The sequence below is a fragment of the Heterocephalus glaber genome, unplaced genomic scaffold (assembly GCF_053883595.1).
Source record: "Heterocephalus glaber isolate CG9 unplaced genomic scaffold, H.glaber_assembly_v1.0 deba00001452, whole genome shotgun sequence".
Classification (NCBI taxonomy): domain Eukaryota; kingdom Metazoa; phylum Chordata; class Mammalia; order Rodentia; family Bathyergidae; genus Heterocephalus; species Heterocephalus glaber.
Window position 1 is genome coordinate 7,569,647 of NW_028258302.1, and position 13,790 is coordinate 7,583,436.

General features: G+C 34.5%; 1 protein-coding gene across 7 annotated transcripts in view; it reads right to left on the bottom strand.

Annotated features, from left to right (window-relative positions):
• The window catches only part of LOC101716266 (argonaute RISC catalytic component 3), a 119,305-nt gene that overhangs the window by 71,336 nt on the left and 34,179 nt on the right, over positions 1–13,790 (bottom strand). For 4 of the 7 annotated variants that reach the window (XM_087215299.1, XM_004850944.3, XM_021263315.2 and 1 more), the window contains exons 4-5: positions 9,490–9,698; positions 8,296–8,432 (exon numbers count right to left, since the gene is read on the bottom strand). In XM_087215299.1, the coding sequence (XP_087071425.1) occupies positions 8,296–8,432; positions 9,490–9,698 (346 nt within the window). Of the gene's footprint in view, position 1; positions 94–980; positions 1,060–6,493; positions 6,634–8,295; positions 8,433–9,489; positions 9,699–13,790 lie in introns of those variants that run through there. The other 3 variants (XM_087215301.1, XM_004850945.3, XM_087215300.1) reach the window with 3 other exon arrangements.

Sequence of the window (13,790 nt, forward strand, 5' to 3'; positions counted from 1 at the left end):
CCTGAACTAGTGATTGAAAAGCCTCCTAACTGGCTTCTCAGATTAGTTTTTTCTCCTCTATCTATTTTCCACACTGTTGCCAGAGGTCTCTTTCTGGAAAACAAATATGATCACGTCACTATCCTTTTCACAAACCTTTGAAATCTCCCTACCTAAAAAGATAATTTGTTTTTATTTCATTAATTTCTGTTTCAATCTCTTATTTCCTTCTATTCTTTTTGCATTTAATTTTCTTACTTTTCTAACTTGTTGAGATGAACACTCAAGTCACTGATGCTTTTCTTCTTCTGCAATATGCATTTAAAGTATAATTCTCTCTAAGTATTGCTTTAGCTGATCATACCAGTTCAGATACACATTATTAGTAGTTACCCTTTGGTTCCAAATTAAAATTTCTTTTGTGATTTGACTGATGAGTTACTTAGAAATTATTTCTTAAAACTTTCCAAAGCTAGAATTCAAGTTCCAGTAGGAACATAGCAACAATTTAGTTCTAAAGTTTCCCATCTTTCTCCTAGAACCTGTGCAGAACAAGAGAGAAAGTTAAGGAAAAAAACTCATGTATCTTCACTAAAACTAGGAGATAATAAAAAACTGGAAAAGTATCAAATTATAAATAAATATTTCCAAAGTATGTGGGGCTAGTGGAACCTATGGAAGAAGCCACATCTGAGCATGGAGAATGACAAGATGTGTAAAGGAGCCTAGTGGGGGAAACAGAAAATTTTCACTCCCAGAAAGAAAGGTCCTATTTTAAGTAGGAAGTGCAATGCTCAGAACTCTGATTGAATGGGGGAAGTGGAGAAAGAAAGTACAGAAAGTTTATAAGAATAGGTGGGGATGGTCTCAAATGACAGTCTTGGAAAAGACTACCCTTCTAAAAGTGAGGCATACAGTTTTGTAATTTCTTATTGTGAAACAATTTCAAATGCATAGAAAAGTTAAAAAAAATAGTATTAGCTGGGTATGGGAATGCACACCTGTAATCCCAGCACCCAGGAGGCCGAGGCAGAAAAACAGCCACGAGTTCCAGGCTAGCTTGTTCTACATAGTGAGATGCTGTCTCAAAAAACAAAACAAAACAAAAAAACTCCAACTGTATGCCTGTCACAAATTCTCTGTTAGCATTAAAAAACAGGCAATTTAAAAGGCAAAGCTGCATCGTTTCGTAGGAGAAACGGAGTACTCATGGCTGGTAGTTCACACTACTTAAATCACTGAAGTTACTGAGAAGCATAGGAGATGTCATATTTTGAATGAATCCATCAGCACAAAAAAGAATGGAGGACTTAAGCAGAGACACTTGGAAAAGTACCTTGTTCCTAAGCTGCAATTGATGTTCTTGCCCCACTCCTAAAATCCCTTCTGATAGATGGTTTGAGAGAATGCACATCATTCAAGTGTAAACAAAAACATTTTAGTATCTGCACAAAGATGTCATGTAAAAAAAGCAGTATGACATCTCTGACAAAAAAACTCAACAATCATAAAGTAGATGAAAACTACAATCCTACTATTTAACACAAATTCTAAAAATTCTTAATGCACCTATGAAGAAAGATCTTAGAGCAGACACTTAAGAACTCCAGGAAGAGATAGCTAATCAATGGGAGGTAGTGTAAGAAGCATGGCAGAACTCAGCACAGAAATGGAAGAAAAAGATTTTTTAAATTAAAAAAATAAAAATGAACACTAAATTACAATAAGCACATGGTGGTAAAACATATACCACAAAAGGCACAGTAAAGAGCACACTGGATGGAAATTTTTAAAAAATGACAGATTTTAAAAAAACATGACTTGCACTTACATTCTCAAAGGCAATCTCATGTTTTAAATAAAATTGACCCCAAATGACCAATTAAGAAAAAAATCTAGTAAAATAGTTGGGAATAAATATTTCTAGCAACTAGACAAAAAAAGGTAGATCCCTTCTAAAAACAATAAAATCAAGGCTGGGCATGGTGATGCATGTCTATAATCCCAGTACTTGGGAGACTGAGGCAGGAAGAATGCTGTGAGTTTGAGGCCAGCCTGGGCTACACGGTGAGTTCAAGGTCAGCCTGAACTACAAAGTGAGACCCTGTCTCAAAAAACAAAACAAAGGGGCTGGGGATTTAGCTTAGTGGTATCACTGCCTGCCTTGGAAGTGCAAGGTCCCAAGTTTGATCCCTGGTACCAAAGAAAAAACAAAAAAAACCCCCAAAATCAAATCAGCATTATACTTCTCTACTGGACATTCAGTATGTATCAGAATACAAGAGAAAAATACCTGTAAGATACTCAAAGAAAGAAAATATGAGGGCCGGGGATTTAGCTCAGTGGTTTCGCTGCCTGCTGCACAAGCGCAAGGACCCAAGTTCGATCCCTGGTACCAAAAAGAAAAAGAAAATATGAGCCTATAATTTTGTATTTAACAAAACGACCTTCAGGAATACTATATATAGACAATATGCAAAATCTCAGTTCCTATTCATATGACCCCTTCTGGAAGAAACAACTTGAGGAGAAACTGAAACCATCAAATGACAGGAAAAAAAAAACCTCAGCAAAGGACTGGTAGTGAGCACCAATATACTGAAGTAAAGATTTAAGAAAACAAATGTAGGGCCGGGGATTTAGCTTAGTAGTTCCGCTGCCTGCCTTCCAAGTGCAAGATCCTCAGTTCGATTCCCGGTACAAAAAAAAAAAAAAAAAAAAAGGAAAACAAATGTACATACAAATGACAGAATGGAATGTAACTGTTACATACTCTAAGAATATAAGAATTATATTAGATACAAATAAATGATAAATAAAAATAAAAGAACAGAAAATATAAAAAAGTATAATCAACTCCACAAATGCACCTTATATGTAATAGGATTCAAAGTTAAAACACAGGTATTAAAAATTTAAGCAAAATTACAGAGTAAAAATATAAGGGGTAATATAATAATACAATGTTGGCTAAAACTAGTTAGTAAAGGGAAGGGAAGGAAGAAAGGAAGGAAGGAAAAAATAAATTCAGGGAAATTACCCTGCTTTAAAAAAAAAAAAGGAAGATGAACATATGAAGGCATAAGTATAAAGGTAACCACTGAGTGTGGAGGGAGTCTTTTCTAATATTGGAATTATCATTAAAAACAAATGAAATACATCAATTAGAAAAAAAGACATAAAATAACTTGATAAAACCAAGACCAAGAATTTCCTGTCTCTCTGGCTTAACTCATTCATAAACAGAAAAAAAGAAAAGAAAAGAAAAAAAAACCCCATTTACAGGCTCAAATCCATTCTATGCTGTCATAAAGACATATGTGTAGACCTGTTGTACAGCACTTGTCTATTGTGTCATAAGCCCTAGGTTCAATCCCTAGCACTGTAAAAAAAACACCAAAAACAGATATATCTGTGGTTCAGGAAGTTTTATACAAAAAACAAAAGGTTGGGAACGTAGCTTAGTGGTAGGCAGAGTGCTTGCCTAACACGTACTAGGCCCTGGGTTCAATCCTCAGCATACTACCCCTCCCCCAAAAGTGTTAATAAAAAAAGGAAAAGAAAAATTAAAGGATAGGATACAGTTCACAAAACCACAGGTTACAATTCTTTCATCAAACAATGTACAATTTTGGCCAAAAAGTTAAAAAAATGTCACTTTTATCACTATAAAGATTACAATTCACAATGAAGAAATTATGAACATACATGCTTCAAGTAATAAAATTCAACATTCATAAAGCAGAAATTATAAGGGGTATAAGAAGAAACAAACACTAGGAAACTTAAAATTTATTTTTCTTAGTCTGAAAAGAAAAATAAATACAGAAATAACATGATCAAAATGGCAGTTCTGGTGGATATTAATTTCATTCTACCCTAATTAATATCTTTTGAAATACCTATACAAAAACTGACCATATATTAGGATATAAAAATATCTCAACAAATTCTAAAAGTAGAAATACAAGCAGATTGTCGATGTTCACTTGTGTTTCCAGCTTCTTGGCAATCTGAGGTGGGAGGATCACTTTGAGCCCATGGGTTCAAAACCAACCTAGGCACACCAGTGTCTTTAAAAGGCAAACAAAAAACAAAAACAAAAACAAACATCCAAAAAACAACTACATTCTCTAATTAACAACACATAAAACTAAAAATTCAAAACAAAACCAGAAAACTAAAAGGCCTTTAATCTGAAAATTTAAAAATTCTCAATATGTAAACCTTAGGAAATATAATGAAATCTGTGGAGTTTATGATAAAATACTGCAAATTAAAAGCTTTGTAATAAAACTAAAACAGTGACCAGAAAAGAAGTCATTACTTTAAATACTTTGTTGTTTGGTTTTGGTTTTTGAGACAAGATCTCGCTATGTAGTTCAGACTGGCCTCAAACTCACTATGTAGTCCAGGCTAGACTTAAATTCATGGCAATCCTTCTGCCTCAGCCTCCTGAGCATTGGGATTACAGGCATGTGCCACCACATCTGGCCCTATTTTAAATACTTTTACTAATAATAAAAACTAAAAGTAAGTTATTTATGTTTAAGAGGACAGAAAAATAAATTTAGTTAACTGAATAAAAGTAGAGGAATAAAATAAAAACAAAAGAAATTAAGAAGATAGAAAACAGAAAGCCAGAAAAACTTTTAAAAAAAATTTTAAAGCTTTTCTGCTGGGGAGGAAAAAAAAAAAAATCAGAGGACTAAATAAATACTAGCTACTCTAATCAAGAAAAACAAAGTGTAATTATGCAAAGTAAGAAACTGGGGAAAACCACAGAAATAGAGAAAATTTCAAAAAATATTAAGAAATTGCTCTGTAAAACTGTATAAACTATATTAAATCTGCATAAAATAATTTTCTAGTAAGTAATATGACCTATAAAAGTGATCCTAGATAACCTTTGTGAACAAAATTTATGAAGCAAGTATTAAAAACTGCCCACCAAACAAAATGTAATAAAGAACACTAGGTCATATTACAGGGGCCATTTTACAGGTAAATTCTCCTAAATCTTCTAAGGGCTGAGAATTTTAATATTATGTGATAATTGTTGTATACTGTAGAAAAAGGAAAAATTCTTAATTTTTAAATGAAATATAGTATTAAAATCAAAACTTGAAAAAAGCTGCACAGAAAAAGAGAGAACTGCAGATTCACCTTACTTTTGCATTTTAATTTAAAAAGTAGGGTTTCAGTAAACAGAGTGCAGTATAATCACTACTATTTAATAATACTGTCCTTGTCTAAATTAGTTAATATAAGTTCATAAGGAAAAAATTAGAAGCATAAAAATCTAAAAGAAGAGCTAAACCTAAAGCTATCTATAGATGATATGATTGTAAGCTACAAATCCCATGAAAACCCTTTTAAAAATGCCATAAACCATAATGAAGTTCAATAAGACATAAAAATCAGTACACAGAAATTAAGTCTTCATGTATGTGAACAATAATCACTATAATCTATAAATCTAATAGCAACAAAAGACAGAAAATCTTTAGCAATAACAAGAAATAGGGAAAATTTATGTGAGGAAAAGCTTTAAAACTCTCCTGAGGGAAGCAAAATAGACATACTATGTTCCTGAACACAAGAATACCTTAAAGATGCCAATTTGTCCTAACTTAATTTATAAAACAAGACCTCAATAAAAATAACAACCTGTTCCCCAGCTTCTATAAAGCTTATGTGATAAAGTAAGAATTAGCCCTATCAGATATTAAAAGTCATAAAGGGGGGCTGGGGGTGGAGCCCAAAAGTAGAATGCTAGCCTAGCAGCCTAACATGGACAAGGTCCTGGGTTCAATCCTCAGCACAGCAAAATAATAAATAAATAAAGGAAATAGTTGACCAATACATAAGTGTGTGTCTGTGTATGAGCGTATCCATCAGACAAGCTTTTGTATGGCAAAAAACCAACAACAAACAATTCCACCACACAAAGGTCAAAGACAAATAATTTAGGTATAACACCTGCAACTCATATTACAGGCAAAGAGTTAATCTTAATTTAAAAAGCACTCTCAGTAAATGAGACCAAAAATCCAGTAAGAATAAAGGACAAAGGACACAAACCACACAAGCAGTTCATTAAAAAAGAAACACAAATGGCCTGGGGGTACAACTCAGTGGTATCAGTTCATACTTGTCTAGTATGAACAAGGCCCTGGTTTTGATCCCCAGCACTACAAAGAGAAAGAAAAACAGGAGGGAGAGAGAGGGAAGGAAGGAGACAGATAGAGGGACAGAAGGAAAGGAGGGAAGTGAGACAAAGGGTCTGACATAAGTGAAAAGGTAGTCAAATGCAAATTAACAGCACATAAGGAAACTATTTCTTGCAAATCTGATAGACAAAAATCTAAGAGTTTGATAATTCTTGTGGCAAAGACATAAGAAAATAGGTACTCTCACTCACTGATCCAAAGTATCTGTGACCTCTACGGAGGGAAATCTAGCAATAGCAATCAAAATTACAAACACATTTACCCTTAACCCATGAACTCACCTCCAAGAATTTATCTTACATATATATCTACATACAAATGAAATGATGTTCTGAAACAGCAGGTAACTGAGAACAGTTCCAGTATACATCTAAAAGGGATTGGTTAAACATGTCCTCTCTCATTTTCACAAAGGCAGATGCTGCTGGAAAAAAATGAGGAAACTATGTACTGATCCAGAAAGATGAAGGATCCTTTGAAGATCGGCCAATTCCAGATACTGGGCAAAAATATATGATGAGTCAAGATTATTCTGCTATGCCAGAAAGTAAGGAAGACATCAAACATTAATGAATTAGCAATAGGATATCGTACTCTCCCACATAAGCATTCCATCTAATAGAAAAATAATAAAAAAGGAAAAATAACAGAATTTGAAAAAGTTACCAACTGATGATAATCTCTAGTAAAATATATGATTTGTGTAACAATGATCAATAATCTCTAATCTACAGGTTACTTTTAGCACCATTAAAATTGGGATAACTAATACTGTGCATTTACCAGCACGACACAATATAAAATATTTATTAAGTATTCTGAACTAGAATTGACTTAAACTTCTAGGGTTAACTTTCATTTCAAGGAAATATAGAGGATAGAGGAACAAAGCAATGATACAAGAAAATAAAAGACAAACTCAGCTTTGGAAAATATTTTATAGGTCAAGTGATCAAGTTTCTACAAGTTAGTGATATAAAAAGGAAAGAAAGAAATCCAAACAAACAAGAAGGAAGGAAATAGGACTAGTAGATTAAAAAAGACATAATAACCAATTATGGTATGTGGATCTTGTTTTGATTAGAATCAACTAACTAGAAAAAAACATATTTGAGAAAATAAAGAAAAAAAGGACTATGAGGAGGATATCAGTATAAAAATTATTAATTTTCTTACATACAAAAATGATATTGGTGCTGTGTAAGATAATGCACAAGTTTTCAGAGATATGTACTGAAGCAGTAGGGATACACAACATGGTGTCCAGAATTTAATTTAAAGTACAGGACAAATGGAGACAGAATAACCAAAGGTAGAAAAATCCTGACAATCTGAATAATGGCTACACGTATGTAATTTATAATGTTCTCTCTACTTTTATATAAGCTTAAAAATATTTGTAAGACAGTACCTGAAAATGAGAATGCAATTAGCAACACTTTAGGTACTAGCAGCAGGCATAATGCCTGGGGTCACCATGACCTACAGACTTACAGACTATTTCTTTTTGTTTTTTGAGACAGGGTCTCACTGTAGTTCAGGCTGGCCTTGAACTCAAAGTGATCCTCTGGCCTCGGCCTTCCAAGTCCTGGGATTACAGGCACGCACCACTATGCCTGGCTCCTTATTTCTTTACTGTATGTATTTTACAAAGAAATGTTGACTTTGAGTTAAAAGGACAAAAGAGGGGCCGGGGATTTAGCTCAGTGGTTTCGCTGCCTGCTGTGCAAGCGCAAGGACCAGAGTTAGAGTCCCAGTACCAAAACAAACAAACAAACAAACAAAACCAAAAAAAGCGGACAAAAGTGAATTAGTTATGAAAAAAGATTTCTCAGATGATTACATTAAGGCTTTTATGTTTGTTTTCATGTGCTTGCTTCATGTATAGTAGCATTCCACACAAATTCTGCATAAAAGCTTCCTAAATGAAATGTAATAAAAATATAAAGGTTTTTCCAGTTTGTCATAATACATTTTCAAATATTACTTCAAGAGGTCAGTACATATAAATACACAAAAACACACACACACTGCTATATAGAAATCAACTACCCAATTCAGAATATGGTTTCAGTTCTCTTACCATCGATATTAAGCATCATTTTCCACATGGCAGGTCGAACAGATTGATGGAATCCAAACCATACTTCCCTGCCCCCTCCCAGAGGGTGGTCATATCCTTCTGGAGCTGAGAAAAAGGAACGCCCCACAGGTGTGTATCTACAAAAATTAAAATGGCATGTTCAATCCTTTCCTTCCTGTGTAAGTATTTAAATCTGCATAGAAATGGAGACTAAAGCACAAGATGGTCATAATTATTAATATATGAAACAAAATGTTTTCCAAATTTATGAAAGCAAAAAGTAGCCATTCTAAATGAAAAAAATTTAGCAACATCCTTCACTAAAATTATCCATTTTCAGAATTGTTAATTTGCATATCAGTTAAGAGTTTTTTTTGGTACCGGAGATCGAACTCAGGACCTTGCGCTTGCAAGGCAGGCAAACATATCAGTAAGTTTTATTTAAAATACTTTCTTTAAATAGTTTGTTTTTTTTTTGGGGGGGGGTACCAGGGATCAAACTCAGAACCTTGCACTTGGCGAGGCAGGCGTAGTGCCTCTGAGCTAAATCCCTGGCCACTTAAATAGGTTTTAAACAGTTAACAGTTCCAACTTATATAATACTAAATAAATAATCAAAAAATTTCTATAAACGTTTCAAGATATACTAAGAAACTTACACACACACACCTCCAGTATACATATACACACTGGAAATGCTAGTGTGATTAAGAGCAGCAATTTCTTTCTTTTTTTTTGGTACCAGAGATTGAACTCAGGACCTTGCACTTGCCAGGCAGGCATGGCGCCACTGAGCTAAATCCCCAGCCCAAGAGCAGGAATTTCAACATAATTTGACACTATTGTTTGAACAGTAAAATTTACTTTTAAAACAAGGCAATTTAACTACAGGACTATATCTTAAAATATATCAGTTATTCAAGATCTATAGCTCTATGAGAAAGAGTGAGACATTTTTCTATAAAAAATTCATTAGAACAGCTAAGCTAATGATGTGTATTTATTTACAAAAGTCAGAAAATGTTCTATAACTTAATTCTGTCAATGAACTTATAGGCATGCTATTTTACTTTAAAAAATAATCAAAATTCACAACACATGAAGGTTAACCAAGGAAGGCCTGTACAACTCACTCTTAGAAGGAAAACCTTCACACTGAAAATCTAAAGAGGAAAAAAAGCCAGAAGCACCCACTTCATGGAAGGCAGATGTCGTAGCACCACATCAACGGCATGGACAGGGTTAGTGCTGATTGGCTTGTCTAATTCCAGTGGCTCAGGCAAGGTCCGTCCTGTCAGTACTTCATGCAGTAGGTGCCAACTCACCCGAGAGACAAATTTGATTGACACCTTGAAAGGTCGATCTTTTCCACCTTCCCCAGGTAATGTAACATCTAAATCTACCTGTTCACGGGACAAAAGTAAAGTGGCAAATGTTTAAAAAAAAAAAACAAAACTACAATCATTTAAAGTTTAATTAAAAAACTCAGAGAAAATGCAAAAATTAAAAATGAATCTCAATGTCAAATCAATAGACTAAAATGCAAATAACATGGTTATTCATGCCAGTATTATTGCAAAATGCTGAAAACTACCTAACATACCTAAATGTTATGCCCTAACATTTAAGCAGCTATAAAACAAATGAAGATCTTTTACAACTGCTGTGGAATAATTTCCAAGACATACTATTAAATTAACAAAGCAAAGTGCAAAGGATTACAAATAGTAGGATATCTGTTGTGTAAGGACTAAGGAGGAAATAAAAAATATTCACATATCTGCTTACTTTTGGAAAAAGAAACACAGGAAGCAGGAACCAGAAAAGAAGAAATTGGTTATTTTAAAGTATGGAAGGGTATTAATTAGAATAAGGGAGGAATAATTCTAGGTACAGTATATACATATATATATATTTTTTTTGGTACTGGGGATTGAACTTGGGACCTTGAGCTTGCAAGGCCAGAACCACTGAGCTAAATCCCCAGCCTACAGTATATTTTTCTGGTATAGTTTTGACATTTGGAAACACATTAAAGTTCTACACAGCTGGGCAGCAGTCTCAGCGATGGGCAGCTTAGGTGGGAGGATCACTTGAGTCCTTAGAGTTCAAGACCAACCAGCCTGGATAGCACAGTGAGGCCCCTATCTCAGAAAAATAATTTTTAAAGGTTCTGTATATTTAAAAATTTTTTTAAGAATCAACAAGGATAGAGGGGAAAAATTAAGCCTAAGTATAAGCAAGATCAAATAAACTTGAATGTATTTCAAATGATTAACATAATCACCTTAAAAAAAAACATTAATGCAAGTAACTGTGTATTAACTAAAAGGGGCAAGGGTGAAGAAGGATGGTTTGGAAGAATAACTGCATACAAATGAAGCAAATTCTTTTTTCCAGTACTGTACTGGAGATGGAAACCAGGGTCCAACACATGCTAAGCAAGTCACTACTGCTGAGCTACTTCCCTAACCCCCTCCCCTTCCTTTTTCCTTCTTTTTTCTTTGTTTTAAGAAGGGCATAACATTGGGTTACAACCCATCCCATAGTTTTCTACTAAAAATTTGTACTTTAGCATAATAGTAGCCAGCTGTGTATCTCAGTTGCTGTGCCTAGGGGATACAGGAAGCAATCTTTGTTTACCCACTTGGTATGATGAATGGCAAGGTGTGTGCATGTGTCCGAAAGTGTCAAACTGGGATTTTTACCCACATAATGTGGCATCTTGCATATGTTTGATTACCTGAGCATCACGGGGTAAAATACACCCATACCATTGTGTTACGAAAACATGTATTTTAACATAATAGAATGTGGGTGTGACTCACAGTAGCTGCACATGGGAAAAGAAAAAAACCCATCTGTGCATTCACCCACTTTGCAGATGAACAGCAAAGTGTGTACAGGAGCTCCAAAGCAGCAACAGGTGAGTTTTACCCATGAAATGCTCATTGCTAAATTTAAGTGCATTTAGGATTAGTTTTTTTTTTTTAAGTTTTCTTTTGAGTTTTCCGGCAGAAGTAGCCCAATTCAGTACAATGGCAAATGAAAAGCCAGATTTGCAAGTTTTGGAGGAGGTCAGAAGTGATGAAGATGATAATGACTTTGATATTGGCCATGTGAACGAAAGTTCCTGTGACAATGAAATGGAGCAAGAATTGACTGATACCAACACAGGGAATGCAGGCCTCCTTGATTCAGATGACAAAGAAAACAGCAATGTGAGTGCATATTTGACTAGTTGAAATGTTGCAAAATGATCAGGCAATGAATAGAAAGATCCAATGTTTGAACTAGGTGTGAAAAATATAGTAAGGGTCTTGGCAGGGGTGAAACCTATCAGACAGAATGCCAGTACTGCCATTCGATGTTGGAAATTGTAATAGATGAAATGCTACAAGATGCTGTGAAATACACAAAGGCTGAAATACAAGTAAAATGTGTGCACCAATAGCCATATTCAAAAAAGTATTTATTATGACACCTCACTAGCTGAACTGAAACCATTCATACGTCTGCTGTACTTAGTAGAAATTTCTCATGGTAATCGCACAAATGTAAAAGACTTCTGTAGAAAAGTGATGGGTCAAAATATGGCATAAAAATTTACGTTCTTGTAGATGTGAAGACTTATTATGATTTCAATTTAGAAATTTATCCTGGAACTCAGCCACCAGGTCCTTATTCATACAGTAATAAACTGAATGATGTTGTGAACATACTTGTTGCTCCCATCTCCCAAACTAATTGGAATGTGACATTCAATAATTGATGTTACATTTGCTAACAGCGCACAAGTTGACCAGTGTAGGAACTGTATGCAGGAACAAAGCAGAAATTCCAAATGAAATGTTGTAATTTCAAAACAGACAATTGTATAGTACAATCTTTGGATTTCAGAAAGATTTACACTGGCCTCGTTATGGCAAATAAAAACAAACTGGTACTGCTGATATCAACACTGCATCATGATGGAAATATTGATAGAGAAACCTCAACAAAATGGAAGCCTAAGATGGAAACATTCTACAACAAAAGCAAAGGCAGAATAGATATTGTTGATGAGTTATGCAGCAACTATGATGTCACTTGAAACACAAAGTGTTGGCCAATGGTTGTGTTTAACTTGATCCTAAACATATGTAGCATAAATAGTTTGAGGATTGAGACTGGAACTCCTAAGAGATCATTTACAACAGAGGAAAAACAGAATGTTTCTGTCCAGGGAACCACACACAAAAAAATTGTGGAGCACACTGAACAGGCAGGCACAGCATCCCAAAGACCTATGACAACAGGAAAACCAAAAGGATGTCAACTGTGCCCTACAAGAAGGGACAGGAAAACAAATATATGTGCTATCACGTATATTTACACTTATACATATAAGTGATACTTGTAAGGGAGCTTGCAGTTTTCATGTACAAAGACTGCCTTGGCTGTGACAGTTGAAGCAAAAGATTCTTTCTGCAGGAGACTTTTGTTTGTATTTACACAGTTCACATAGGTTTTTTTTTTAGTGGCATGGACTGAAGTCGAGACTTTGCACTTGTGAGGCAGGTGCTGGAGGAACCACTGAGCAAAATCCCCAGCCCATGTTTTTATTTCTGATGTTATTGTTTAGGTTTTGTAAGCAAGTACACAGCTTGTGTGAAAATGCTGATGTCTATTCTAAGTACTCACTACATATTTGATAATTTATTTTATTGATATCTTTTTTCCTAAGTGCACATTGTACAATATAGTAGGAAGCTCCTGACAAAACAAGTGTGTTTAAAGCAAGGGAGAGTATTTTGAGAGGGATTATGGCAATGTGTCTTACTTTTTCTTTTTTTTTTGAGACAGGGTCTCGTCATATAGTTTCATACATATGTATGTATGAAAATGCCACAATGAAATCCAAGAAAAACATTTTTTAAATGCTTAGAGACATTATATTGGGAAGGTAGTCTTATGAGTGATTTATCTTTGGTTTCATTGTTTTGCAAGTTGAGTAAGTTTTTTAAATGATTCAAACAATTAAAGGTGGACTGATTGTGAGAATGTAAAAAAGGAGTGAAAGAACCTGAATAGATATTTATCCAAAGACATATAAATGGCCAATAAATGTAAGAAAAGATGCTCAGTATCACTACTTATCAGGTGAAATGCAAATCAAAACCACAATGAGATTGCTTCTCATCCTTATTAGGTGGCTACTAAAAAAAAAAAAAGGCCCAGAAACCAAGTATTAGCATGGATGTCCAGAAATGGAAACATTTATACAATGTTGGTTGGAATGAAAAACAGTGCTTCCTCTTTGGAAAACAGTATAGTGCATTTTTTTTTGGTACCAGGGATCGAACTCAGGAGGCAGGCCACTCTTGCAAGGCACCAGTGCCACTGAGCTAAATCCCCAGCCCTGCGTTTTTAAAAAATTAAAAATAATTACTGTATGATCCAGTAATTTGACTTTTAGTTATATACTCAAAGAAACTAAAGCGGTCTCAAAGGGA